The sequence below is a fragment of the Lepisosteus oculatus genome, chromosome 17 (assembly GCF_040954835.1).
Source record: "Lepisosteus oculatus isolate fLepOcu1 chromosome 17, fLepOcu1.hap2, whole genome shotgun sequence".
In the NCBI taxonomy this organism is placed as follows: domain Eukaryota; kingdom Metazoa; phylum Chordata; class Actinopteri; order Semionotiformes; family Lepisosteidae; genus Lepisosteus; species Lepisosteus oculatus.
The window spans coordinates 15,966,157-15,993,078 of NC_090712.1; the positions used below are offsets into that span (position 1 = coordinate 15,966,157).

Here is a 26,922-nt window from a genome sequence, read left to right on the forward strand (position 1 = left end):
ACAGAAGAGCTACCATGTGTGGATTCGTGGGGTAGGAAAACTCAAATTCCCCATTCCTAACCGTATGTGAACATTATTGCCTTCTTTCTAGAACAATCATTGGATTACACGTTATTCCTACGAGATTGTTATGAGATATTTTAGGGAGTCCATTCACTCAGAAGACATTAGAAAAAGAAAAAGCCTATCCTCTGTTAACATGAAGTTTGTTTTTAATTCATATTAATTAATTGTATCCGGGCTATTTTTTTTAATTAAATACAGATGTTAAGATTTAATCTTACGCTGTTTCCCAAAACAATTCTATTTTAAAACCCTCTACTGCTTGATGCACAACTATAAGCAATTTCCTGTGAATGCTACTGTACATGTTGATAAAAAATGCAAGAAAATAGAACTAAATTGTGTGTAGCTGATTGCTTTGTAATTGTTCCCAATTTCCTTTATATAGTTTCCAAGACCTGCTTCGTGTTTGTCTTGGAGCAAAGACAGTCTGAGTTTAGAAATCATCGCACTCAATAAAACGGAGAACTTTCAGCAAATTTCTGAAGATCGTGCTCTAACTGAGTAATTGGGGAGACTTTCTACGAGACTGCAGGGTAAAATCCTACTACACATTCTTTTCTGATTCACATAAAATTGGAATCGTGGGTTCTGGTTCTTTTACATCCTCCCTAGTCAAGTGGGATGAGCACTGTGCACTTCTCCGAGACGCGCACTCTGAGAATCAGCTCTCATGTTCTAGAAGGCCTGCAATGCCTCAAGCAGTGTGGACTCTGAGAGAAAGAGGGACTCTGCTCTTCCTGAGACCACCACAAGCTCCCAGGCAGCAGGTACTGTAGATCACACACTAACCTGGTGTTGCTTGGCAATAAGCACTGCCTCTTGAGGGATCCCTGTCACTCTGCGTTAATGTCCCAGACCTCAGGCGATGATGTCTGCACTCATATCAAGGCTCAGACTGGGTTCTGAACAAGTGTTATTGCTGGGTAAGAAGTTCATTAGCTCCTGCGGCCTTTTAATAGAAGTTTCCATCACTACTTGAAATGCTGAAATACTTACAATAATTACATTTTACGCACCCTTACCTTCAATAATTCAGAAAGCACTACTGTACCCAAATCTCACTGTACTGATGACTGAACAGAATATTAGTTTCAGAACTAGGGATTTCCTCCTTTCTCAGATACCAGTCTTGATTAAACTAGAGAGGCACCAGTTGCATTACCATCATTACAGATAGTAATAGTTTTGTTTAATACACAGGATGTAAAAGTTTCAAGATGGCTCTCTTTTCAATGTAAGAATATATTGTAACGTCCTTGCTGCTGCCGCCTCAGGTCAGCCCTCCCACCACTGGGGACTCGAACCCGGGCCTCCGGCATTACTCAACTGGGAACCAGCCAGCTGAGCTAAAGGGAAATCTCCCCTCAGCCCGGCGGCTGCGGAACCTGCTACTCACAGGGAAGGGCGGTGACGTCACTGCGCTGGTAAGCCGGCTCGCACAACCTGTAATGTCGGCCGTATGCATTACAATACTGTCTAGAAATTCCAAATTATTTCATTTTGCAAAGATATATGGTAACGCACTCAATGTTTCAGCTCCTTCGTGGAAGTGTATATCTTTGGAAGCGAAAAAAGTAGATGTCCTGCCTTAGATGCTGCTAAAAAAGACACATTTGACACGATGATTGACTTTGCCAGTTCATCACAGTAATGATGATTCCGTTTTGAATCATTTTGAATTAGAAAAGGAAACTTTTTTATCGTGCTTATTAGAAAAGGAAACTTTTGTATCTTCAGGGACTCCTGTATATTCATTAGTCTTCACTGTGAATTTTACAATGGAGACATTACTTCCAAGACACTGAGAGAGTTTACTGCATCTGCATGCCATCTGTGAAGCTACAAGTATTATTGAAAAGTAGAAAGAGAAACACACAGCAAGTTTCAGTTCCAAAGTCAAGATGTTTTGTTTTAATATTATTTTTAATAATAAGAAACCACACATGGATGCATGTTATATTTTCTGTTGCAGAATATTTGCAGGAGTTGCTCTTTAAGCAACAGAGTGCACTAGTGCTTAGGTTTGCCCATGCCTGAGGGTACGGGTTCAGATCCTGAGAGGAACGCTGCTGTTGTACCCCTGACCTTGTCTCTCATCACAGATGCTCATGTAGCTGTCCTGTAATGGCCCTCCGGGTTATCACTATGTATGAGGCTTGGTTATCACTGAACCAACCTAGTGAAATATGTGATGAGTACAACCTTGAAAAAGTTAAGACAGTGCTTGTGATGGGATTTGCCAACTCGTGCCACATTGTGTAATGATCAGACCAGCTGTAAGGCTAAGCCTGTTGCTGTTGAGTCTTACACAGCATGCCACTTGTTTTATTTTCCTCCATCTGGCATATAGATCTACAGTATTAAAGCAAAAACTTTGTTTTAGCAGCAGTTTTTCTCCTATCCAGACCTAGAGCATATCTAGTTCTATCTGTAACAGCCTGCACATGTGTGCAGTTTGAGGTGTATATTGAAACACAAAGTTTTTGCTTGAGTGTATTATATTAAACAGACCTGTCAACCTTACATGTCTACATGGATACTGCAGTTTAACGTTTGTGTAATACTGAATTGAATGGACACTTGCAACATCTGGATGAATTCCTTATGCATTCTTAGTCAGTTGCCCAATGGAAGCGTCTGTTTCTGTATATTAGAAATACTCACCGCTGTTTATTCAGCAGCAGTATTTTTCAATACATACTTTAGATGTTTTTCAGAACATCTGATATGGGAGCCTGGTACAGTTAAAGAAGTTTAATAGCATATCCATCTGAAAGCCCCTTCCAGCACTGATACAATCAAAAAGCATTCTGGAAGAAAGCCACTTGATTATCTTGTGAAATGAGGCATTTTATTTATTCAGCCTTAAAGCAAATGCAACATTCTCAAGACGTACAGATGTTCAAAACATCCTTTGGAGTTCATTTGGTGCTATGTCCTCTGTCTTCTTGAATGGCAGATCTTACATGTACTAGTTCAGTTCTATTCCAAGACCAGCTGTGAGCTTTGGAGGATAACAATAAGTTTGATTCACCTAATAAAAACAAATTTTCCATTCAGCCTTCTATTTTCGAATGCAGGCCTGCAGGGGAGCCAGGGGCACAATCACAGGCAAACTTGCCAAGGCCCAAGGCCACAATTGAGCCTCGGGCCCCAGGGCTGTGGGACACCAATGCCAACCACTGAGCCGCAGTACTATAAATCTTTTTTTATAAAGGTGGAGCAACATTCTCTTTCTAGCCAGCTGCCACTTTTGTGACCTTTTTCTGTTCAGTCCTTTTTTCATTAATCCACATCACCAATTGTATAAGTACTGACTAATGTCTATAATCACAGAAGTAATAATGCTACTTACAGTATGTACGGTTATTCAGGTTGTCCTGTAATGTGCAAAATGCCTTCTGTAAACTACATAGAAGCCTGATAGAGTTTGGTTCTCACACAAAATACTCGTGAGAACAAAACAGGGCCTGTCTCTAGCTTCTGAAAGCCTCTTTCTGAAGGTAAAAACATGTAATTTTTCTGAAATACATATGTTCAGGGAAAGCCCTTCTTCAACCATAAAGCAACACACTTTGGAATTTGGGATAAGATAATTCCAGGCAAGTTTTCTCTGTAACCATACATCGAGGACAATAATGTAAAATCAATAATAACCTCTTATTTTAAATTATTAATACAGAATACATTAGCAAATAGTAAATAAGATTGATACTGCCAATGTTCCAACTTTGATGTGAAGAAAACAATAGCACCTTGTTCCATGTTGTTAATGAGACCCGAAGCCTATCATTTGGGTGGACATTGCTGTCGTTGTGTTATTGTGGTTATTTTTCCTTTTTGCAGTGTAAAGGGTAACCATTAACAATCCCCACATGATTACAGGAAGTATGTAAGTGTTTATAGGCTCAGAAGAACAATGTTGTTTTAAATAATGTAAGTGTACTGAATAACGGAAAATACAACTGAGAACTAAATAGGTCTGTTTCACACTCTCCCAACAATTTTAGTAATAAAAAGAATATTTTAAGTGAAAATCGTACTAAAAGTTAAACTGGGTGCTTAACTGGGGGGCGGGACTCCAGTTAAATAGTATTTGTTTCATTGCACGTGTTAATCACCGAATTCAATTAGCAATTCAGAATTGTTGATTCTGAATAAAAGTTGATCGCTGACGCCATCTACCGTTAAAATCTGTCAGCTTTTGAAAACGTGTTTCTTCCTGTGGGAGGCACCAGTGACATCCGATTTCCCGCACTAAATGTACACGAGTTACGACATTTAAGGTCACGAACCTGTAACGCCGATTCTCATTGGGAAAAAAAAAGTTTCAGTTTCAGTTAATACGTTTATCTATTCTATTCATGGTTTCATCGTTTAAAACAAGGAAATTGTGCACATAACACAAAATTGAAAATAAAAAAACATAACACGCATCGCTTGAAAACAATCGCCTTCACAATCTTTTAAAGACGATTTGCAAATCTTTGACTTCTAGTCGCATAAAAAGACGTAAACGATCGATAATTGTATCTCTTGTGCTAAAACAGGAAGACTCCCTTTTGTAAACATTTTTATGTAACTTGCTTTGCATAGTACTAGCCGAACCTGTGTTCTACTTTTCCACATATCATTCCGCAGTAATGACGCAACGACAGTTTTCATTGGTGGGTTTTCTTTTCTCTCTACCAACCTTGATTACTAAAACCACGCCCCCGGATTCGTATGACATTCCTCTTAACCAATAGAAGAAACAATATTTACATAATCCACCGAAGGTAAACGCAGCTATCCAATCACAAATACCATAAAGCGGATATTTGGGGTATTAGACTGATCCTTCGGGACTAGAGCAATAAGTGGAAGAATACAATTGGCGTGGTGAGGTTCAGCGCAGCCATTTTGACAATGCGTTGCGGGCGCCATGTTTGTGTGAAGGAATAGATACTACCGAAAATGATAGAATTTCTTGTTATTTCACCCTTCGTCTCCAAATTTTCAAGAAAACAGTCATCCGGCGGGACATTAGCCAAGCGGGTGTATCAAACTCTGTTACAGTTTTAAAACAACATCAAGTGATTGATAAGAGACTGGATAAAGTCTGTTGTGTTACTCTGTCTCTCACTAAAGTAACCGTGAGTTTTTCAAACTAATGTAATCCTTCATCATCTCTCACAATCCAACGTCTCCTTTTGAGTGACTGAATGCAACTCACTCTGGTTTCGGGAGCAGTGCAGTGTCGTTTCCAACCATCATGGCTTTTGCGAGCCTTTTCGCCAATCCCCCAAACCCCGTTCTTGACAAAAACATGACAGACTCTGAACTTGCAGGGGACGAAAGGTCGAGTAACATTCTTATATATCTAAAAATTCTTCTGTACGATTTTTTTTTAGTTAGTTAAATGCTTGTGATTTTTGTTTTGGTGCGTTGTCTCAGAAATATGGTATTGTTGAAACGCTTTCTTGGTAATGGTGAACTCAGGCCTTCCAATCCTTGTACTTAGAATCTGCATGCGTTTATTTTTTATATAGTGCGCTATATATTTATATTAATACCAGTATTATTTACGTTCCATAAAATGCACATGTCATGGTAAGTTATGTTGCTCATTTCACTCTACCAGCGCGAATAGGTGGAACTGTTGGTTTTTTTCTTCGCTGTACAATAGTGTTAATTTTTGGCAGTGTTTACAGAGATGGGTCAACCATTTTGAAGTTCTTCCTTATAGATGCTGGCTTTCATGTTAGGTGATTTTTTATGTAAATTAAGATGACGCATGATAGCCGCCCCATAATATCCATGCGCACTGAGCTCCCCTTGTGAAGAGTTTGTCTCCAGTACAGGCAGTTGGATGAGAAACTCGAGGCTGTGCATTGTAGGTCAGTGTCGGTTAATTTCAGCTGTTCATTTCATCTTGTAACCATCTGATGCAGGCTTACTTTCCCTTCCACTCACATCCACCTGTTCCTTTGGTCAGAAGGGCATGCACTAGCATAGAGTTATTGAATTTACAGTGGAGTTGAATTGTTGGGATTTTCTTCCGTTTGTTGTCTAAACAGATTTTTGTTTTGTCCAATTTATTTCCATGTATTTCCATTAGGTAGGTTACATATATGGTAAGAGCTTAATCTTCTTTGTTTCATGGTGTTACTTGGTTTGGAATGTGATTTAAGCAGGTTACGTAAAAATAAAGAGGTTTTGTAGCTGTTTAATAGTAGCTAACTGAGTTTTGCAGTTGTATTTTAGTGTTGGTTTTTGAAAAAAGAACTTAACTGACATAACCTGTCGTAGAAAGGTTGTGCTTATGTGATGCAAGATTGTCTCATCATTGTCTCAGTGATAGAACTCTGGGTTCTCCAACTCAGTTCCTGGAGGGCAGAATGTCCTTCTTTGGTCCAGTTTGAAGAGTCAGTTCCACACACAGAGTATAATTATTTAAGTTTTCAATAGAGACTGTTTTAATAAAGTTTTATTGCTGATTAATCAAAATATTTACCTAATCAAGGGTACAGTTACCTAGATATCACCTTGAAGCCAGATTAGAAGCCTTACGTTGAACAGTTAACCTAAATAATTTTGATAATTATTATCATCTATGTAAGTGAGAATTGGGGTGGAACAGAAACCAGATGATAGCAGGGCCTTCAGGAACTGAGTTTGAAACCCCTCGTTTAAAGTTAACCCCTTCGAGCCTATTGGTCTCCAACCATGAAAAAATAAGATTTAAAAAATTGAAAATTACATGAATGACAAGTGAATTACTGGTATTTGCAAGTCATCAAGGAAGTATGTGAAGACTCCAAAGTATAGAAATGAAATGCTACTGCAGAAAATCTGCTGACTTTAGTCATGTACTGTATATAGAAAAGGAGACCCGTATTCTGATCAAATTTGAGGAGAAATGAGTTGTTGATCAATTCCTATTAGGCAAAGGGTCCTGCAATTAAATACTTCAGCTCTATGTATGTTTATCACATTTAATGTACTTTATTCTCTAACAAAAGATGCTGGTCTTTTCTAGTGTGTACAGGTTTTGTTGTTAAAATCTTAACTTCAGAAACAAACGTCTTGAATCTCCAGTGTTTTATGGTCCGTTCACACTGGAGCTTTTAATCATAATCTATTAACTTTGGTTTTTTAGGAGGGTACAGTCCAAACGGACTACAGATCACAGGGGCAGATAGATGTGACACTCTTCACTTTATTAACTTGAATGTGAACCTTACAGGGGGCTCAGTTTGCAAACAGAAAATTAATATGACCACAGCATTGAAATAAAAAAAAAACTTTTCCTGGCATTACAGCCAATGTTTCAACACAGCAATACCACTGGGATAGAGATGGGCACGAAAGAAGGCAGAAGAGCTTTTAGAAATACAAATTGCATTCGGATTCAGATGCTGTCTGATATAAAAAAGACGAGCGTTTTCTGTTTTTTCCACAAGCTGAAAAAGGGTTTGTGAGTAGATGTAATCAACAAGGGGGCAATGTAAGAATGATGCCACCAATGTATTTTGAAAGAAGCGCGTGCTGTTAAAACATTGGGTGTAATACCAGGAAATTTTTTTTTAAACAGTGTATCTAGTGTTACAATCTACACCTCATATCTAAAACATAGTTCACATTATTTTATAACAATATGAACACAAATAGACCAAATCCCTAGGATACAAGGAAGTGAAACTAGAAAGCGATCTGCAGTCCACTTCCTAGAGAACTCGGTGCAGCTAGCATATTTTCCAAGTCAAATGAACCAAATTGATTTAATCTGAAACAAGCCCAGTGTGAACATACCTTTCATCTAGAGTGTCATGAGACGCATTCAGGGGTCAGGAATATTACTGAGGGTTTTTTCTTCCTTTTAGAATTATTTGTAGTGGCAGCATGTATGCATTCCTCAGTTTTTGTTTCCATTTTTTCTGAGAATTATTTCAGACGAGCACAGTGAATATACAGGGAAACAAGCTAGGGTTTAAAGAAACATTCTCACAGACATTGATGGCCTTGGGACTAATCTGTAGGTAACTCTCTCACTAGATATTTGTAAACCTAGAATGATATTTGTGCATCTATAATAGAACCAGAAACATTTCTTTTGCAACAGATACTAATGGCCTTGAAGTGGTATGAATCCCACTGTAAGTTAAAACATTTTATTAACGGGTTTATGTTATAAAAAGGGTGTTTAAAATGTGGTGGGTGGCCTAAAAAAACTCTTGTCCAGCATGAGGTTTTCAAGGAATTCACTTGTGATCATTTAGAAAAGGACATAATGATATGCTCCACCTCATCAGCTTTAAATAAGTAGTGTGTCTGACTGGATTATTTAAAGGGTAGAAATTGCTCATTTTTTGTATACAGTGTATAAATGTTTTATTGAAGGTTACACTGCCTCAACTTGATGATTAAGCTATGTAAAGACTTTCTTCTTCAATCACTGTGTCTTGTATATATGATTATTAAATATGTGTTCTTTTTCTTGGTCAAAGAGAGGACGGTGAGCTTGAAGATGGAGAAATAGACGATGAAGGGATTGGCATTGAGGAGGAGGGAAAAGAGCTGAAAGAAGAAAAAGAGAAAGAAGAAAAGACCCACAGGCGGTCGAGGAAGAGACACCGAAAAGAAAGAGAAAAGAGGAAATCCAAGAAGAGGAGACGGGACAGACAGAAAGTAAGCCTGCACTCGGCCTAGTGTTTGTCGTCCATGTCGTAGTTTACAGCCAGGTAACCTTGTAAAGGCATGGCCCCTTCTTCTTCTTTGACACTGGGTATGTCCACCCTCAGGCAGCCAAATGGCATCGCATTTAACTTGCATTAGTTGCCATCCTTTGAGTGTCGCCTAGGCACAGTATGAAATAAATTTGACCAATGAACGTGTACAGTCAGTGTTGAGGAAAATTATCTTTAGAAAATCATCCAAAGCAGTTACAAGTTACTTGTATTAGGGATTTGTTTTTAAAAGTACCACCAAGATGATGTGGGGAAATGAATTTTAAGAAGTCGTCAGTTTCAGTGATCTATGTAGTGTATAGATCAGAAACCAACTTAATTGCAAAAAGTATCCCTTACTTTTAAAAAGTAACGTATAACTTTAATTTATTCCTTTTAAAAGTATTTCCCAGCACTCTGTACAGTGTATGTATAGATAGCAGCAAATTCACGGTAAATTTGTTATGGAAACAAAGTTCTTTATTAATGGTTTTAAAATAATTAAACCAAAACTGTCAGAGATGTGTTTTCTTGTGTTTATTTTCTAGGTTTGTTGCATATTCATCCCTGCAAATGGTAAAAATGTTGCAGAGACTTAGCATTATTAAAAGTTAAAATATGTCTCTGACTGTATTTTGTGCATATGTAATTTTTCCAGCATCATTCCCCCTCCAGTGAAGATGGTTCGGGCAGCTATGACTCTGATTATGAGCATTCAGAAAGGCTGCACAAGAAAAACGCAGGAACATACAGGGACTATGACTCCCAGTTTACTCAGGTAAAGACATCTCCTCCCCTCTGTTTTTACATTTTGGATTGGAAGTACAGGTAATTGTTTCATGACCGTTTTTATCCTTTTTTCTCAAAATTTGCTGAGTATGATAAAAACATTTTCAATATTATAATATCCACTTTTGAGTTTCTGTTGAAGTGCATTACATACATTTTATAACAGAAGATTGTTCTTTACCCACATATGATTTTACAGATTAGAATAAGTCTTGTACTTGTTTACACTGAGAGGCTTTATATTCCATCATATACACTTTTGAGGCAATATCATGTGTTGTGGTCTTAATGTACACTATATCAGTAAATAAGCCATTACTGTTTTAGTGATAAAATTAAATAACTCGAAGTAGAAAATAAAATGAACTGTTCTGTATATGAGGTGTGATTGTGACTTGTAATGATCGTATAGTACGTTCTTCCCTTGTCCAAGGAGCACTTTCTTGACCAGCAGTCACAAGAACCAGTGATGTACATACTTTTTTTGTTACAGGAATTAACAATGTTTTTTTCCATTTGTCTTTCAATTCTCTTGGATGATGTTGTCTTAACCATCTTAATAGAAATTGTAAGGGTGTTGAACTAGTCATGTTGAATAATTTTTGAATGCATCATTTGTAAAAATATTGTAGCAGTTTAATATTTTATACGATACGTGTGCACTATGAATGCAGTATTATCATCAGATAGATGTTCTGTTGTACTTTTTTAGTTATAGGTTTTATTCTCCTTAACTTTAAAAGATTTATTAAGTAACACTAATAATAAGTCATTTTTGTTCAACAAATTTGTGATTAGTTTATGCCATACTTACTATATGAAATTCCTAAATCTCCACATAACTGGTTCATTTAAACATATCATAAAAATGAAGTGTTGCTAAATTCTACATGTTGTAACACAGACCTAGCATTTTATGGTGCTAAACTATTTAAGTACATCAGAAAAAATATTAAAGTGGTTTATGTCCAATTATGGGATTTTGGTACTTAATTATCTATATTTTCATGAATTCAAGTGTCACTTTTACAAGTTCTTGTCTACAAGTTAACATTTTGGAACTGTTTGTGCTCATATAGCAAGGGATGAGTATATGAAATACATAAAGACATTTTTATTATCAACTCAGTGAAGCTCATAGAAAACTGATACATAACTAAACACTACTAACATTATAAAGTGGCAGTCTTCAATAACTGTGTACTTTATCACTGTTGTTTTTAGCATGGCCAATCTAGTGGAGGTTACATGAAATGTCAGAAGACGACACAACATAAAAACAATGAATTTGACAAGTTCAGTGACTATAGTGAGGAAAAATATGACTACGAAGGCGACGACAATGATTTTGCTGATGAATTGAACCAATACAGACAAGCTAAAGAGGCCACAGCCTCAGGACCCAACAAGGGTCCCCCAAAGGAGCAGATGAAGAAGCTGAATATGAAAGGAGTACAGAAAGGTAAGAAGTCAGATTTTTTTCAGACGGCCGTGACTTGACATGACCTCATGACGTGTTCTGTATGGCGAAGGGAGAAGACGGCCGCAGGGTAAGTCCCATGTGTGACTATTGCAGGTCCAGGCCAGAAGGGCAGAGGCCGGGGTGCAGGGCGTGGGCGTGGCATGCAGAAAAACAAGAAGCAGAAAGGGAAGAACTGGGGAAGAGGGCGAGGCCGAGGGGCAGACCAGGGGGCAGATGGGCTGAAGGAGGTAAGGCTTCATCCATCCGTGTGGCTTAGGCCTGCGTCTGTAGGAATGTTGCAGACCCAAACTGCAGTCAATAAGCCGTTCTTTCTTGGTTAAGAATCTTATCAGGTCTTAATTTTCAACCCTAAACCAGTTTGTTCAACTACATCAAAGCTTGAAGAACGTCACAGGGAACGCCACGCTATTTTAAGAAGTCTATTTTGCATTTTCATTTCAATTCATGTCCTCATTTAGATCACTGGAGACTTGATTTGTGGATGACCTTTTGATGTCGGGATTCCTTATTTCAGTTTTGTCACGGGTAATGGTTTCTTTAGCTTCTGTGTTTTAGTGTAGCTTCAGTGGTCCTCAAGGTTTGAAGCTTTGTAATAAAATGGACATCCAGTCAGTTAGAAATGTTTTTTACATGTTGGGGTTAAACAGTTTACAGTATGTATTTTCCATTCTTATAGGAAGGAAAAGGTCCAGCTGTTATCCAGAAGAAACGTCCAATTATGACCCAGGAGTTTATTAACCAACACACAGTTGAACACAATGGAAGATATATTTGCAAATATTTCCTGGAAGGCCGTTGTATAAAGGTAGAGTTTAGAGTAAATGGTTCCACATTTTTTCCTTTAGGAGAAGGTTCAAAGCTAGAGAAATAAAACCATATATAACTATGTTAAATGTAGTATGTAACTATTTTATACTAAAATTTTCCAATTTTGTCTTTCAGGGGGACCAGTGTAAATTTGAACACGAACTTGTTGTTCCTGATAAGAAAAAGGAGATTTGCAAATTCTACCTACAGGGATTCTGTAGTAAAGGCGATAACTGCATTTACATGCACAATATCCTTTACTCTTTGTTAGCAATGTGTATTGTCTGTGGGGAATAGTGCAGTGTCTCAGTTGAGTTAAAACCCAAACAAATACATTTTTGGATTCTTTCTTGTTGACTACAGTATTCCTTTTCTGTATTTTTCAGCATGTGCATTTGAAATGGTTTGTATACCTGTGACTGTTTTCTGTGACCATTGGCATTCTGGTCCATTCAGCGATTGTTTCCCTTTCGATGTGTGGGTATGCTGAACAAAGGTTTGCAAAGGGTGTTTCTGTAATAATATTTTAAATAAGGCAAAATATTCAATATATCAGCAGCCAAAGTAGTTCATATGCATGTAATTAGGTGAAACGGTTGCACTTTTTATTTTTGTGGTTTTCTTCCAACATTAATTTGTTAAAAATACATTATGTAATTTAAGTGCAGTTATAGTTTTCAATATTCGTTGTTTCCTGGCAGTCCAAAAATGCCCTAAATAAACTCCAGATTTATTGTAATTATATGTGCATATTTACAAATGTGTGCTTTCCTTAACCCCTGGTATTTACATGAATATCCTTGCAAGTTCTTTCACACTGGAGCAAAATGCTATCAAGGAGATAACTGTAAATTTTCCCATGATCCCCTTACAGATCTTACGAGAGAACTCTTGGAAAAGGTTAGAAAAATGCATGGATATTAAAAACGTTCCTTTGATGTATAACATAAAATAACACCAATTCTCTTTTTGTTACAGTATGTAAATCAGCGAACGGACTAGAAAGTGAAAGATGTTGTTAAACTAACATCAGCAAGAGCTTAATGAATTCTTCATGTATCTTCAAAATATTCATTAAAAGATAGAGAGAATTAGAAAATTGAAAATGCATCGTTATGGTTTAAAAACACCTTTACTTCCACTTCAAATGAATAACTTTTAATTACACCACATTTTTCCTGTCTAGGTTTTGAACACTGAGGAGGAGCCAGTAAATGAAGATGAACAGGAGTTGGAGGACTTGCGGAAACAGGGCATTGCTCCCCTTCCGAAGCCGCCTCCTGGTGTGGGACTTCTACCCACACCTGGTCCTAATAGCCCCCAGGAGGGCAGCCCCTGTAGCGGACAGAAGAAGATCCCCTCCTTATTTGAAATTGTTGTGCAGCCAACTGTGGATCTGGCACAAAAAATTGGACTTAGGTAATTATAGGAAACTGAAAGTTCCAGCATTAAATCTGTGTCATCCATAGATGAACCTCCTTGTTATTAAAGAAAGAAAAATGTTCATTTCTATTATTGATACATGATTTTGACCAATGCTGTGGATTTTGTCTTATTCTAGGCCCAATTTCTACAACAGCTCCTCCCCTCCTGGGCCCCAGTTCCAGGGAAATGGTCCTCCTCCTCCGCAGATGTTTGGAGGCGGCACTGATGACATGCCAGGCCCCAATATGATGCCCCCTGGACCTAATGGACCACCAGTTCCTCCTCCTGGGTCTCCAGGGTCACTGGGGCCAGCTCATCATGGAGGGCCTCCGGGGGTACACTGTCCACCAATACCTCAAAGTCCTCCTCGTCAGCCCGTACCACATGGTTTTCCAGGGGCACATGGCCCGCCAATGCATCCACCACCCCCTGGGGTACCCCCAGCCTTTCACGGGAATTCCCATGGAAACAGATCCCGAGATACCCCCCCACAGACTGCACCAGGCCCACCCTTTCAACAGATGTCAGATCATCAGATGCAGCAAAACATTCCTTTTCAGGCAATGCCGAACACCACGGATTTCTTCAATAACTATTACACCAACCAAACTGTTCACAGCCTAGAGACCGCACCACTTCAAGAAGGTACTAGCACTCTTTGTTCTTACTATATTTTGACAGTGATCATGATGTTTTTTGAAAGAAAAAATGTTTTAGAAATTATAATCATGTACTCCCTTTTGGCTAACGCATGCCTTAGCAAAGACTGCTTGCATTCAAAAAGTAACAAGAAAAATTAATTGGATCCGCTTGCACTTTTTAAAGAAAGCCTTTGATGTGAAAATTTGTTTTTGGTGTAATATGCTGTTAGCTTTTCCAGTAAGCCTGCCTCTCCATTGTTTTTTCATAATACTGCTTTTTAAAGACTGCAAAGATTAGTATTGCTAACTCACCCCAACAATTCTGTTCTACACAGAAGAAGCTCTTAACATGGACCAGCTGACTTACAGCTGTGTCCAAGACAGTCAGCACAGCGGCACTGACTCAGACGGCAGCAGTAACCATAAACCCCCAGTTCATGTGCCAGACTTCCTTCCGGCCATGCAGAAAGCACTGTTCCTCAGACTGAGTCAGAAGCAACATGAAGGGGATCATCAGAAAGAGGAAAATAAAGGACAAAAAATGTCCAATAAAGAGAAAGGTGAAGTATATCCTTCAGTTTGGGGATTGATATTAATATGATGTTTTCTACAGAAATGTATTAGAATATTTCGGAATCCCGGTGACTTGAAATGTGTGGTATAATTACAGTTCTCTCTGTATGAAATATATTTTAATATATTTCAATTAGAAATATATTTTAATATATTTTATTTTTTTATTAAAAGTAAAAATACACCCCTTACTGCATCAGGTTTCTCATATGTTCCAAAATTTGTGAAGTGATGATGTCTTACATATAATAGTATTATCTTTCTAGTGATTGCATGATTTTTGCTGAAACTCTTTCAGATGATGCAGTAAACTGGTATTCCAGCGATGAAGAGGATGGTAGTAGTGTAACGGCCATACTTAAAACCCTCAAGAAGCAAAATGAGATTATTAAAACTCAGCAGCAGTCAGTAACACAACAGACAGCTTCCCAGGGTCCTTGTGATCCACGACTTCAAAAGGACAAGAACATCCCATGTGATCCACGGACAAAATGTGACCCAAGGCACCGTGCATCTGGAGAGGTGAGAAAGTCTGGAGATGGCACTGTAGACCCAAGACTGGTCCGAGATCCGAGGAAGATCAAGCCTTCTGACCCCAGTTCCACAAAGCCTGACGTTCACCACTCTCATGGTTCGTTTGCTCACAAGCAGCAAACTGGAGATGATGATGAAGAGGGTGAAAGAGAGCTCAGAGAAAAGGCTGCAATAATCCCTCTAGAGCCTTTACCTGGCATTGCGTTAAGGGACCCTAGATGTCAGCTAAAGCAATTTAGCCATATCAAAGTAGACATTATCCTGTCACGACCTGCATTTGCAAAGAATGTTGTATGGGCCCCAGAAGACCTAATCCCTCTTCTTATACCGAAGCAGGAACCTTCCATCAACTTGCCACTTCCTCCTCTCATTGCTGACTCCAGACTGAACAGAAATAACAGCGTTTTAAATGACAGCAATCAAAACACACTGCTTCAGGACCCGCGTCTGGTGGGGGGTAGAGGGAAAGATAATTTTCATAAAGCGGGCGGGCACACGATCAAGCCCTTGGAACCGAAGTCTTCCCCTGAAAAACCCCTGGATCCTCGACTTCACAAGGCAGTAGATCCCAGGGTCAGAGGGCCCTTAAACATAGACTCAAAGCACTCTGTGGTGAAAGATCCAAATACTACTGCAGATCCTCGGTTGCAGCGTGGAAGCATTTCTGCCTTCCAGACATTGGGTACTCCCACTGTTAAATCAGAACCAGAAAAACTCCCACCGTATGCTCCTAAACTGTCATCTTCTAGTGGAGGACTTGGTAGCCCAACAACACTCCTAGGAGGAATCAGCTTGTATGATCCCAGAAACCAAACATTGCAGTCTTCAAAGGATGACGTGGAGAATCCCAAGAGGTTAAGTATTCTGAAACAAACGGTTAAACAGGAAAATACTCAGTCATCCCCTTTAGCTGCATCCAAAGCTGGAGCGGTGCCAGATACCAAGACAACAGACATTTCTTCAGATGCTACTGTAGATAAATATAGCAGCTACAATAGGCAGCGACCAACGCCAATGGCGGCACAGTCTTCTACAGCCCCTGCAGTGCACAACCTGCCTATTCAAGCGTTAGCTGGTTTAATTCGGCCTCCGTATAGTGACCCCAGACAGAGCAGACAATCTGGACAAGTGAACGCACCTCAGGAGAGCGATACGAATGGGGAATCGGATGATAAACCCCTCAAGGATGTTTTCAAGACTTTTGACCCCACAGCTTCCCCTTTTTGTTAATAGACACTCCAGCAAGAATTTCTTCATTTCAGATAATGTATGCTAGAATTTTGATGCTTTCGGCCCCCAGGCAACTTGTTGAGCTCGATATTTATTTATTTTAATTGTAAGTAACTGTTGCACAGACCCCGTGCTGTGTCTTTAGTTTTGTTTTCACTTAGATCAACATCGTAATTGTAGTGATGTATTCTAAAACTCAACAGACTGTGTAAAATTATCACAGATGTGTATGTGATGGATCCAGTAAAATTTATTTTGTCAGTAAATGTGTATCAGAGATGTATGCTATTGAAGTATTATGGTTTTAAACACTTTTTTGTGGAAAGAATATAAAACTGCCACTTTTATAAAACTGTACAGTACTTAGCTGATATTTAACAAGATACCAGAGATCTACCGATAATAGTGTTAAACAACAATTATCATGTTTATTTTTCTGCACTAACAGATCAGATTTGCAACACATTGGTTATATGACACTTTTGTTTTACATATTTATTGCACATGACCATGAAGAATGTTAGAACAGTAAGCAATTTGCAAAGTATTTTTCCTTGTTTCAGCTGGAAAATCTGTATAAGGTAAATGTATGTTTCTGTATGAAGTCAGATTTTTTTATGATGTAATATGGCACATTGTATATTGCTTTTTTGTAATATAAATACTGTACTTGTCATTAACTTCTGATAAGTTTGATATTTTTGTTGCTATTCTAAAATTATTTGACAAGAACAGAAATGTCATAAAGTTGTGGTTTTAGGACATTTTAACTCGAGTCTTCAATAAAAGGATATAGATAGAGAAATGTGAAAATTAGCATTGCACAGTCATTTTATTTTTTACTGAAAATAATTTTAAAATCACATTAAAGATTTTCGAACAAAGCAAAAAAATCAGCTTTTATTTGATAAAACTGCAGTGTTTGTAGTGGGACTAATTTAACAACTTGTCAATGGCTGCAGATAATCTGATATGAAGATGTTGGAAATCATTGGCGTTCTTCAGAAGGACATAATATAAAAAGCAACATTTGTAAAAAAGTTTCCATCATGTTAATTGAGTATATTGTAAACCAATCCAATGTGTTTATACTCTGAATCTGAAAAATCACAGACCTCCATTTGACCATACAGTAAACTTATTCTGATTTTGTTTTGCTCTAGAGATAATGCTGCAATGCCTTGCTTTCAAACTTTCCAAACTACTGCTATTGCTTTTAAAATTGTATGTTATGATTGGAGGAAAAAGGTTTAGAACAGAAATGCTATCATAAAGCCCGATTTCTATAGAATCTATAAGGATTCTTGCATTTTGATTAGTGCTGCCAGACTGGGTGCAGCATTATTTAAAGATGTTTTCCGAAGACCCAGCTCATCCATTTCAGGGTTCGAGGCCTGCCGGGCACGGTGAATTTGAAGATTTTGTTTCCACCGAAAGCACAGTGCTGCTGCCTCAGCTTCGTCTGTGTTTGGTGGGGGTTGTTTCAGTCCCTAGATGGAAAAGGGAGAAGAGAAAACTAATGTCATGGAGTCTGTTTCTGATTAGTTACCTTTGCTATCTTTTCAGTTAAACTCAGGTCTCAAAAGATATAGTGTGAGTGTGGAGAACATAAGATAAAAAACTGAGTTGATTAGTGTGTACTTGTAACTAGCTATGGTATTTCACCTTGATGCATGCTGTTTCTGCTGCTTTCATGCCTTGCAGAGCTGTGTGAAGGAGGTTTTGAGAATTCTTCACCAGAATCTCATCAGATGTCCTGTCTCCTTCAGTCGCTGCTTTCACACTGTAAAAACATCAAATCCTGGTAAATTCTATATGTTGATCTCATACTAGGAATCAAATTTGCTCTTAATTGTCATGCTTCATTAATTTCATAACATAACATAAGGGAAGTTTCTAACAAGAGGTGGCCATTAAGGTGATCTTGCTTATTTTTTTAGTAGTTAATTGACCTGGGGACTAGACTTTGTCAATACTTCAGAGGACTGTCAAGGCTTGAATTGTGTTCTCCAGTAGTCTTTTCTGTTGAAGAATAAAGAGATTTTTTATTTAGTGAAGAAAATTCCTTTAAGTCCAGAATTATGCATAGTCAATTTTCTTTTGGTTGGTTTCAGAGCACTAATGTCTTTGTGCTCTGCAGTTTTTTGGGTTGTTTTATTTGTTCTATCTGTTCATCCTTTAAGCATATCGTTCTAAACGGTTTCATTGAGGTGTTCAAAAACCAGTCTTAAAATACCCTCTTCACGGGGTCATTATTTCTGCCTTCTCTTTATCAGGAAAAAAAGGTTTGTAAAACCACTTGAAAAGAACCCGATTCTGTGTCTGATGTTTGTTGCCATGAAAGTTTTTTCCAGTCAGAAGGGCAGACACATTTCCTGTCTAGGAGGACTTGACAGACCCCTCAAGCTGTCCACACTACAGTATAGACAACATCTTCATTGGCATGCATGTCACTGCAAGCTACAGTATGTTATTTCTTTCAGCAGCGTCTAATAATTGCACTTGCTAATACAGTGCTAGTCGGCCACACTGCAAGGACTGGCTTGTGTTATACAAAACTGTTTAAATCATTTGTAATGTTATCACCACTTTGCAAAAACAATTTTGAATATCTAAATTTTCATTGCTTATCAGTCAAACAAATCCATAAATATAATCCCAAAAAGAGACTAATATTTTATTACAGATTACACAAGGGCAATGTTAATCAAGCTACCACAGCATGAGTGAACAACATCTGCATTAATTTGTAAGGTAGGAAGTCTAACCTTGAGATGATGTTAAGCTGGTTGGAAATGGTGAGAATCTGCTCCACAGTGTGTGTCAGCTCTGCAGAGCAGTGCCTGTCGAGGCAGTGATCGGCAATGATCTGAACAAACTTAGAGATCAACTGGCCATTAGCAGCAATGCATTTGGCTGATGTGATGAACTCATCTTTGGTCTGAAATCGACAGAACAAAATGAAAGTAACTTAAAAGGTGTAAGCAATAAACATTTCTATTGGACATTGTTCTTTCAGATTGCTTTTTTGAAAAATAACCAGAAGCTTGGCTGATGCCTGTTGAGTGATTATTTACCGTTTATTTTACTTAAAGTTACAGTCTTAACAAGATAAAAGTTTAGCTTTGACTCAGCAATGCTCTACAGTAGATTCTGAATTTGTGGCTTAGAGTTCACAGCCCGATTCTAAATTGAAACAACATTAAAGGCATTCCAAATGGGAAAAAAAGGGTAGCTCCTTCCTTTTGCCACCCAAACCTCTCTTGAAAATCAAATCTTAAAATGAATTTAGACTAAGCCTTTAAAAGCCTAAAAAAAATTTCCCCCAGCATAACTCAGGCGAAAACGTTCCAGAGCCCCGCTGACTAATGCGTCAGGTCTTTGTGAAAAGCAAGAGCAGCTTACACCAGACAAGGCTTGTATTTTATGAGCTTTAGAAATATTTGCACCCTGCTCCCATCCCATTCTTGCAGGATTTACATTGGTTTAGATTGTAATGAATATGAAGGTACCTGATATTATACAATACATGTACTCTCTTTAAGGTACAACAGCAGCAAATGCAGTAGGGACTTGAACCCACAACCCACCAGTTTTGAGTCTGAAGGTTTACCCACTATGCCCCTCCTCCTGTTCACTATCCTTGTATTAAAATACACTGATATGAGACCACAGTGTTTCTTTATGTTATCATACCTTGATGGGTCCTTTCTTTTTAAGGTATTGCACCATGTAGTAAATCTGAGCTGCCATCTCTTTGGTAACTTGGACAATCTTGTTGTTCTCATCCTGCCATTTGTCTGTTTCTTTCTTCAAGAAAAGGGCTGTGTCTGAAAGGGAAACGGTTGTGCTGCTGGTTCTGATTTCTCTGATCGGTGCATTGGAATCCTGCAAAAGACAACAGCTAATTCACGTTCAGCGCACATACAGAACAACTGTTAGTGGCACTGATATACTGTATTCTTTATTTTCCTTCCTGGAAGTTACATTTTTATCAGTCAAATCTTAGGTGGAGCATAACAGTGATGAATACTTTATTTGCTTATCAAAATACTTTGCTTTGGACAGCAGTACAATGAAGTGCATAATCACGGACAGATGTTTTCGATACTATTTAGTTACTGTAGTTGGTTGAGTTAGACTTTCTAACTTACAAAAACTGCAGTACATCCTGGTGAAATTACACGTACACACTTATCAATTTTTTCCTCTAGGAAAATCCTTAGCAGCTCTTGGCCGATGACATTCACACTTTAATCCTGTCATCTGAGACTAAGCAACCAAGTTTAGGTCTGCTACTAATTTCACTGTTTATAAAAGGATCATTTATGCCAATGGAACAAGTAATAGGTTAATTCCATGCTGAAAAGAGAAGAAAGGAAACACCTTGTTCATTTATGACAATTATAGACTCTGGTTTCTTTCCATGTTTATTGAAACTGATTTATTGAAAAAGATCCTGCGCTAAAAAGGCTAAACTACGGTTGACAGCATTACTGGTTATACTCTTATACTTCTCAATTTGTTTAAGCCATAAAAAATCACAGGCGTGTTCTAGGTTTTTCTTGTTTTCAACTTAACTACATGAATATTGAAATTTATTTCCAAAAAATGCTATAAATTTGCTCACATTCAGTTGCTATTATGCTCAGTAGAAAGGATGCAAAATGTTTAAAAGGTTGTAATGTACTACCTTCTCAGGTTCATGTTTTTGGATGGGAGGCCGATGAATGTCTTCTTTATCACTATTCACTGGATTTTTGGTCTGCCAGGAAGAAACAGTATTTCCTTCAGGTTTTTTCTGTCTATTATGGGCCAAAGAGTTTTCAGCAGATACATTATGGGCTTCCATTAAAGATCTGCATTGGAGATGCTGTCTTATACGATTTTTTGTCTCCTGATGAATTTCATTTACTTTGTAAATTTCTGTCACAAGATAATTTGCTTTTGCAGACCAGTCTGTTACTCGGATTTCTAGACTTGGTATTTCATGGAAATTCTGAGTCTCAATGACCTCTCTTGCTCTGCTGATAATATCTGTTGTTTCAAAAGACAGGTGCTCATTAATGAATTTTAGATTGAGTCGGACTCTGGGGTCTCTAATGTAGTTCAGGCAATCCTGCACGTTTTGACTGGTAACTTTGATATTTTGTAAGAGCTGTTCTGCTTCTCTTTCAAAGTTCCTCTGTGCTGATATCTTTTCATCTTTATTACCTGTGGTAGCCAGAATGGATAAATGGAGAATGTTTTTAATTGTCTCTTCATATTCTGTGTTAATCATGCCAATGAGAGCACATAGCATCTTCATTTTAATCTGAAGCTTTCTTTGTAGAAGTTCAGATTGAGCAAACCGATTAATATTAGACAGAGGTATTCTGCTAAGGCCATCTGCTGACTGAAGGTAGGCTTCTGTAAGGACCTGTACCTCCTTTTGAAGGTCCACAATCTTTTTGTTAATATTGTTGTCTTTACAGATAAAGGTGGACAATCTTGCAGCCTCCTGGATTCGAAGCGAGTTCTCCGAAAAGATCACAAGTCTTTTCTGTGGAGTAACTGTATGGTCAAAACACTGCCCTTTATCGTTTAGTGTTTCAGCCCCTAAGAGTTTATCAAGTGAGTTTAATAGAACCTGGATGGACAATGACCACAAGATACAGGGACCCTCGAGTCTGTCAGAACCTGCTGGTAAAGCACTAACTACTTCAAGTAGATGTTTAGCATTAGCCTGTGCCTTCTTCAGCTTACTGTATAGCATAGCAATGCTTTCATGAGGTGCAGTTCTTAATGCACAATCAATGTCTGATGTTGGAGAAATGATAGCTGATTGTACAACATCAGAACAGGATTGTATTATTTTGTTGATGTCTTGCATACTTTTGCTGATGTTCTTTTGTGAGTGGTTTTGCAACATGCCATGGACTGCATGATACCAGCCTCCAGCAGCAGGCAGAAGTATCTGTCTCAGTTCAGTCATTCTGTCAGAAGCTACAGCTGCGCGCTTGTACATTGTCTCTGTATCCAGTGCAGGGTTTATGGCTGCCTCTTGAGCAGTTTTAATAATTATAGGTGTCAGTGAGATGATGTCTGATTGAAGAGATGCAAGTTTTTGAATGTCCACAGATTCAATAATAGCGGATGCCTCTTTTGCAGCCTGTAGATAACAGTTTGAAAGCTCAAGAAGAGCTTTGCATGCCATGTTAACAGTAGAGATATCTTTTCCCTTTGTTGCACTGAGCACATCACGTATGTTTGGTAACAGGTCCACATTCTGCCAATTTTGGTCAGACTTTGTTATGTCACTGAAAACTGGTATGCTGGGATTATTACTGTGTGTATGTGCCTGTAACATAGGTTTGATGAAGGCTTTTTCAGAACACTTGTCCTGACACTGCAAGGCAGTGTTTTCATTTTTAATGTCCCAGGTTGAAAATCCAGCTCGCTCAGTAGCATCAGTGAGCTGGGCAAGTGGGCGCTGGCGGGCTTCTTCTCGTAAAGGGCTAAGGAGGTGTGGATGGCTGAATCCATCCAGGCCAGCTCTCAGAATGTGGATCTGCTTGATTGACTTCAGAACGGTTTCTGAAAACAAGCTGAAGGGTTTCACATCTGAGCAGTGTTTTAGGCAGTGATGCACAGCCAGCGTTGTATGTGAAGCACAGTTTTCCACTTGTTTTATCAGGACCAGAAGGCCGTTTCGGAAAACCGGGTTGTCACTTTTGTCCACGTGCCTTTTTGCGGTTATAACCACATAGTTCATCCGCCCTATGAGCCTGACCGAGTGCTCTTCAAACTGACTGGCACTTTGGCTAGTATGGGCCTTTTCACATTCCCTCTTGTCAGTCATCAGCTCTTGAATGCAAAGATCTAGAAGCTGCTTTATGTTGATGACATCAGTGAGAGAGCCCAGGAGCTGGTCGACTTCTTCTGCCCACAGCCGGTATAATTCCTGGAGCTTCCCCAGAGCTTCAGAGCACAGAGAGGTTTTACCCAATTCTAATAGGCTTGGCACAATGCTGTCCTTTAGCTGCTTTAAGCGTGTTCTTGAACTCTCGATGTTCATGATGTTCTTGGTACCAGTAGAGCAAGCGGAAATAAAACCTGCAACTTGGATCACACGATCAGCATGTGCGAGGAAGGCAGTGAGAGGGGGCTGGAGGTGATCCAGCTCACTCGAGTCATTTGTAGACTCTGTGGCCACACTTATAAGCTTCTCAAAAAGAGTGTTGGGAGCTGTAAAAACATCCACACTTTGATACAGAATGGCTGTGAGTATACTGTTGTCCAGGTTCTGTAACTCATTTTTCATGGAGACACAGTTATCTTCAATATCTTGCTGTGTTTGTTTGGAGTCAGGAGAATTACCTAAAAGCTTTGCTTGCCTGGATATTTCTGACCAGTGGTGTAGGACACGTTGGCAATATTTAATCACAATAAGCTGCCTTTCTTTCCTGGAAGTGTTTGCCACCACCATGCAATAGATCACCAGATCTCGCAAAAGGCTGTCAAAGTCACTACCCCTAATTGATGAACAGCTAGAGCTGGACAATAGCTGAAGCAGCCCCTGCAGCTTCTCAGTGTAGTACCCTTGAGAGGCAGAAGTGTTTTCACTGAAGTTACTTTTCAGTAGCAATATTAACTCTGTTATGGACGTATCGGCTTGATCGAGGACGTACTTCTTAGCAGCGCGTGCTTGTTCATTTTGGGGGTGTTTGATGGTGGTGTGCATGGCTGTGTACAACATGGAAATGCACTTCTTGAGGGTTTCCAGGGAGTGAACCAGATTTCTCTGCTGAGCAGGATCCCGCAGTTCCTCGAGACGCTTTTCTGCCAAGTTGTTTAACAGAAGCAAAGCTTCTGAAAAGCTTCGGAATGACTTCAGCAAGGATGGTATATCCGGAGCCGATTCAAGCTGCGTGAGGCAGTCCAACAGCCAGTGAGCTGCTGTGACTATCTCCCTCACAGCAGCATCATCCTCCACTAAGAGAATCTAGGAACAGTAGAAAACAACACAGTAAGAATGTATTATCATGGGTGCTGAAGGTCTGAGGACATAAATGATAACATCATTCCAGAATTATAAATGAGTTTGCTTTTTGCTGAAAATGAGTGGATAAAAGAATATTTCTGAGGGTACATGACTCACACAACTTACAAGGCTGAATAAATATGTTGGAATATTTTTTTTTTCATTATAACCATTTCATTATAACAATTTCAATCCTATTCCTAACTCCTAATAACGCCAGATAGGTCTTTTTTCACTGTAAGGATCATGTGCAATCACAACTGTTCCTAACCTTTAAAGTTCCAAGTAAGACATTCTGAGCTGAGATGATCAGCTCCTCTCTGTGGTCTGGTGAGGTAGGCTGAATGTTGAGTTTCTGGGCAGCCAGTAGTAGGTTCTGTCCAGAGGCTAGCACACAATCTGTTGCTGTCCCCATTTCTTTCCTTAGGATGTCATCTTCTGATTCTTCTGCCAACCTGAGAAAAGGACAATGTGTTGCAACGTAATGCTGTCATGTTTTTCTTCCCTGAATATTTATATTGAAATATTGTTTTATTATTTCCAGTAGGGGGCTGCTTCAGCATGCGTAGGCTGCCAAGGAACAGGTAACGGGTTTATTCCACGCTGAAAAGAAAGGAAACACAACGTTTTGGTCGTGGTGTGAGCTCATGCCTGAAGAAGGCTCCACAGCCGAAATGTTGTCATTCCTTTCTTTTCTTTTCAGCGTGGAATATTGTTTTATGATACCAATCCCTTTATATTGTTTGTATGGACGTAGTAAAGGTCACTGGGACTAGCTGGTTCAGATAGTTTGAGCAAGTCAATCCCTGTAGGATCCCTCAGTAGGATCCCAGTGGACAGGGTCAGCACTTCCTGTTCTCTGTCAATCAGGAGTCCTGCCAGTGGCAGCCGCTCCAGAAAACTGCACCACCTTGTTCCGCCCGCAAAGCAACAGATTGCTGGAGCAGTTCAGCCAAGTGCTCTAACCCACCTCAGCCGCTTTGAGAGAGCAGGACCAAGGTCTGACCAGTGGACAAGAGCACCAGTGGTCTGTCAGTGGCCCCTGGTACTGCTGGCCTATCAGGCTTTGATACAGGAGCCAGTGCTGGAGAAACACTCCAAATCAGCAACCAAATGAACTAGAAATGACCTGCTCCCGTTTGTAACCTTTCTTACGTTGTTATATGCTTTTATACAGAATATGTCCCCTGTGGTCCAGCATGCTTGAAATACTGTACGTGCAAAAAATCTTGCACATTTAAAAAGATCCAGAAAAGACATGAGGAAAAAAAGAGCAAATAAGCAAAAACATGGATTAAATGGGCTGCCTGCATTTGAACAACAAAGTGCTTCTTGTACGCTAACCAAGACATTGATCCTTCTGAAAGCTTTACAGCAGACTCTCATGGGAACAACATGGATGTATATAAATGTGCTCAAATGCATTCCACAAGTAGATGGCAAATGCGAGTGATAAAACTTGCAACTTGCTTTCTAAATGTGATGTCCCTTGTCCTGGCCTGGCAGAGGAATGCATTCACGCGTCGCGGCCGGGGCTGCGGCTCTCGCGTTACCTAGAGGCCACGGCAGCCAGCCTCCTCATCGCTGCTGCCACCGCTGCAGCTGCCTCCTCCAGCGGGGCCGGCGCCTCTCCCCTGCCCCCCCGTCCGCCTCCCACCAGCAGGCGGCACACCTGAGCGGCGATGGGAGCGACCACTCTTTCCACGGACCTGGTTCTTATCGTGCAGCTCGTGCCGCTCTCCCAGAGGGACGCCATGCCTGTCAAACCCAGAGAAGGTGTGTGTGTCCGCGACCTGGAAAGGTTCTCCGAGAGCAACGCGCAGTGAAACGTCAATTTTCGGTTGCAAGGGGCGCGGACTGCACAGCATGTCCACACTCTGTTTCTATGAAGTAACTCACTTTAAAGAAACATTTGAATAAAGAGTCTTTTCAAGGAAGCTCATAAGGATACAAGTGGGAACTAATGAATGCTATTTACCCACAAGACTATATAAAGAGGCATGCATTTTCTACAATGTACTGCTGCACCGTGTGAGATCTAAAACTGGGAAATGCATGAAATACATTATCTGTAACATAGTAGTCTGAATGGGCTTTGCGCAATGCAGTCGCTTGCTTCATTAGAAATAATTAGAAGAAGAGTATCAATGCCAAATTTCAACAGAACCATTTACCTGAGCGGTAGAGTGGCTGTGTTGATTAGATGTTGGTCTTATCCTGACATCAGGGTTCCGGAGGCCTGCTAGAATGGCTGAAGCGTTGCATAGCAACTAGCTGTCAGCTGACCCAAACAATGACATCATCAAAACTGAACACCCTGATTGTGCTTAATTTGAAGTTTTTCTCTCACATTCTGTTGACGTTGGCTGTGATTAATTAAGAATGTAACACTAGTAATTGAGTAATACTGCCTTATATCAGTTATGTTCAGGTCCAGTGAACAGTAAATCTTTTTTTTAAGAATATCTTGCGTCCATTACTATCACAGCCACTGCTCTGAAAGAGACCTTGCCAAGAACACATTTATATTTTTGGTTTGTGCTTAATTCAAAACCTCAAGTGGCATTAAAGTCAATATTCCTTTATCAATAAAAACGTTTACAGAGCTGGGGATGTGTGGATGCTTGTTCTACTACTAATTTT

At 39.3% G+C, this 26,922-nt stretch overlaps 2 protein-coding genes across 4 annotated transcripts; one reads left to right on the forward strand and one right to left on the reverse strand.

Annotated features, from left to right (window-relative positions):
- Positions 1-4,973: 4,973 nt before the first annotated feature.
- On the forward strand, positions 4,974-16,693 carry LOC102694834 (zinc finger CCCH domain-containing protein 6). The gene is made up of 12 exons (XM_015363204.2): positions 4,974-5,406; positions 8,556-8,736; positions 9,433-9,552; positions 10,788-11,025; positions 11,140-11,273; positions 11,723-11,851; positions 11,989-12,103; positions 12,644-12,753; positions 13,040-13,272; positions 13,415-13,923; positions 14,255-14,479; positions 14,791-16,693. The coding sequence occupies exons 1-12, from the start codon at positions 5,321-5,323 to the stop codon at positions 16,254-16,256; spliced, it is 3,546 nt and encodes a 1,181-aa protein (XP_015218690.2). The 5' UTR covers positions 4,974-5,320; the 3' UTR covers positions 16,257-16,693.
- Positions 16,660-26,533, reverse strand: LOC102695029 (catenin alpha-3). 3 transcript variants are annotated; one of them, XM_069179854.1, is made up of 8 exons: positions 26,454-26,533; positions 25,833-26,037; positions 24,551-24,734; positions 20,950-24,240; positions 19,953-20,144; positions 19,025-19,197; positions 17,922-18,039; positions 16,660-17,746 (listed from the first exon to the last, which is right to left on the reverse strand). In XM_069179854.1, exons 2-8 carry the CDS (start codon positions 26,033-26,035, stop codon positions 17,549-17,551), a joined length of 4,359 nt encoding a protein of 1,452 aa, XP_069035955.1. In that variant the 5' UTR covers positions 26,036-26,037; positions 26,454-26,533; the 3' UTR covers positions 16,660-17,548. The 3 variants fall into 3 exon arrangements, with proteins under 3 accessions (XP_069035955.1, XP_069035957.1, XP_069035956.1); XM_069179856.1 differs by lacking the exon at positions 25,833-26,037 and having other exon boundaries at positions 26,454-26,514; XM_069179855.1 differs by lacking the exon at positions 26,454-26,533 and having other exon boundaries at positions 25,833-26,426.
- Between the last annotated feature and the right edge of the window lie 389 nt (positions 26,534-26,922).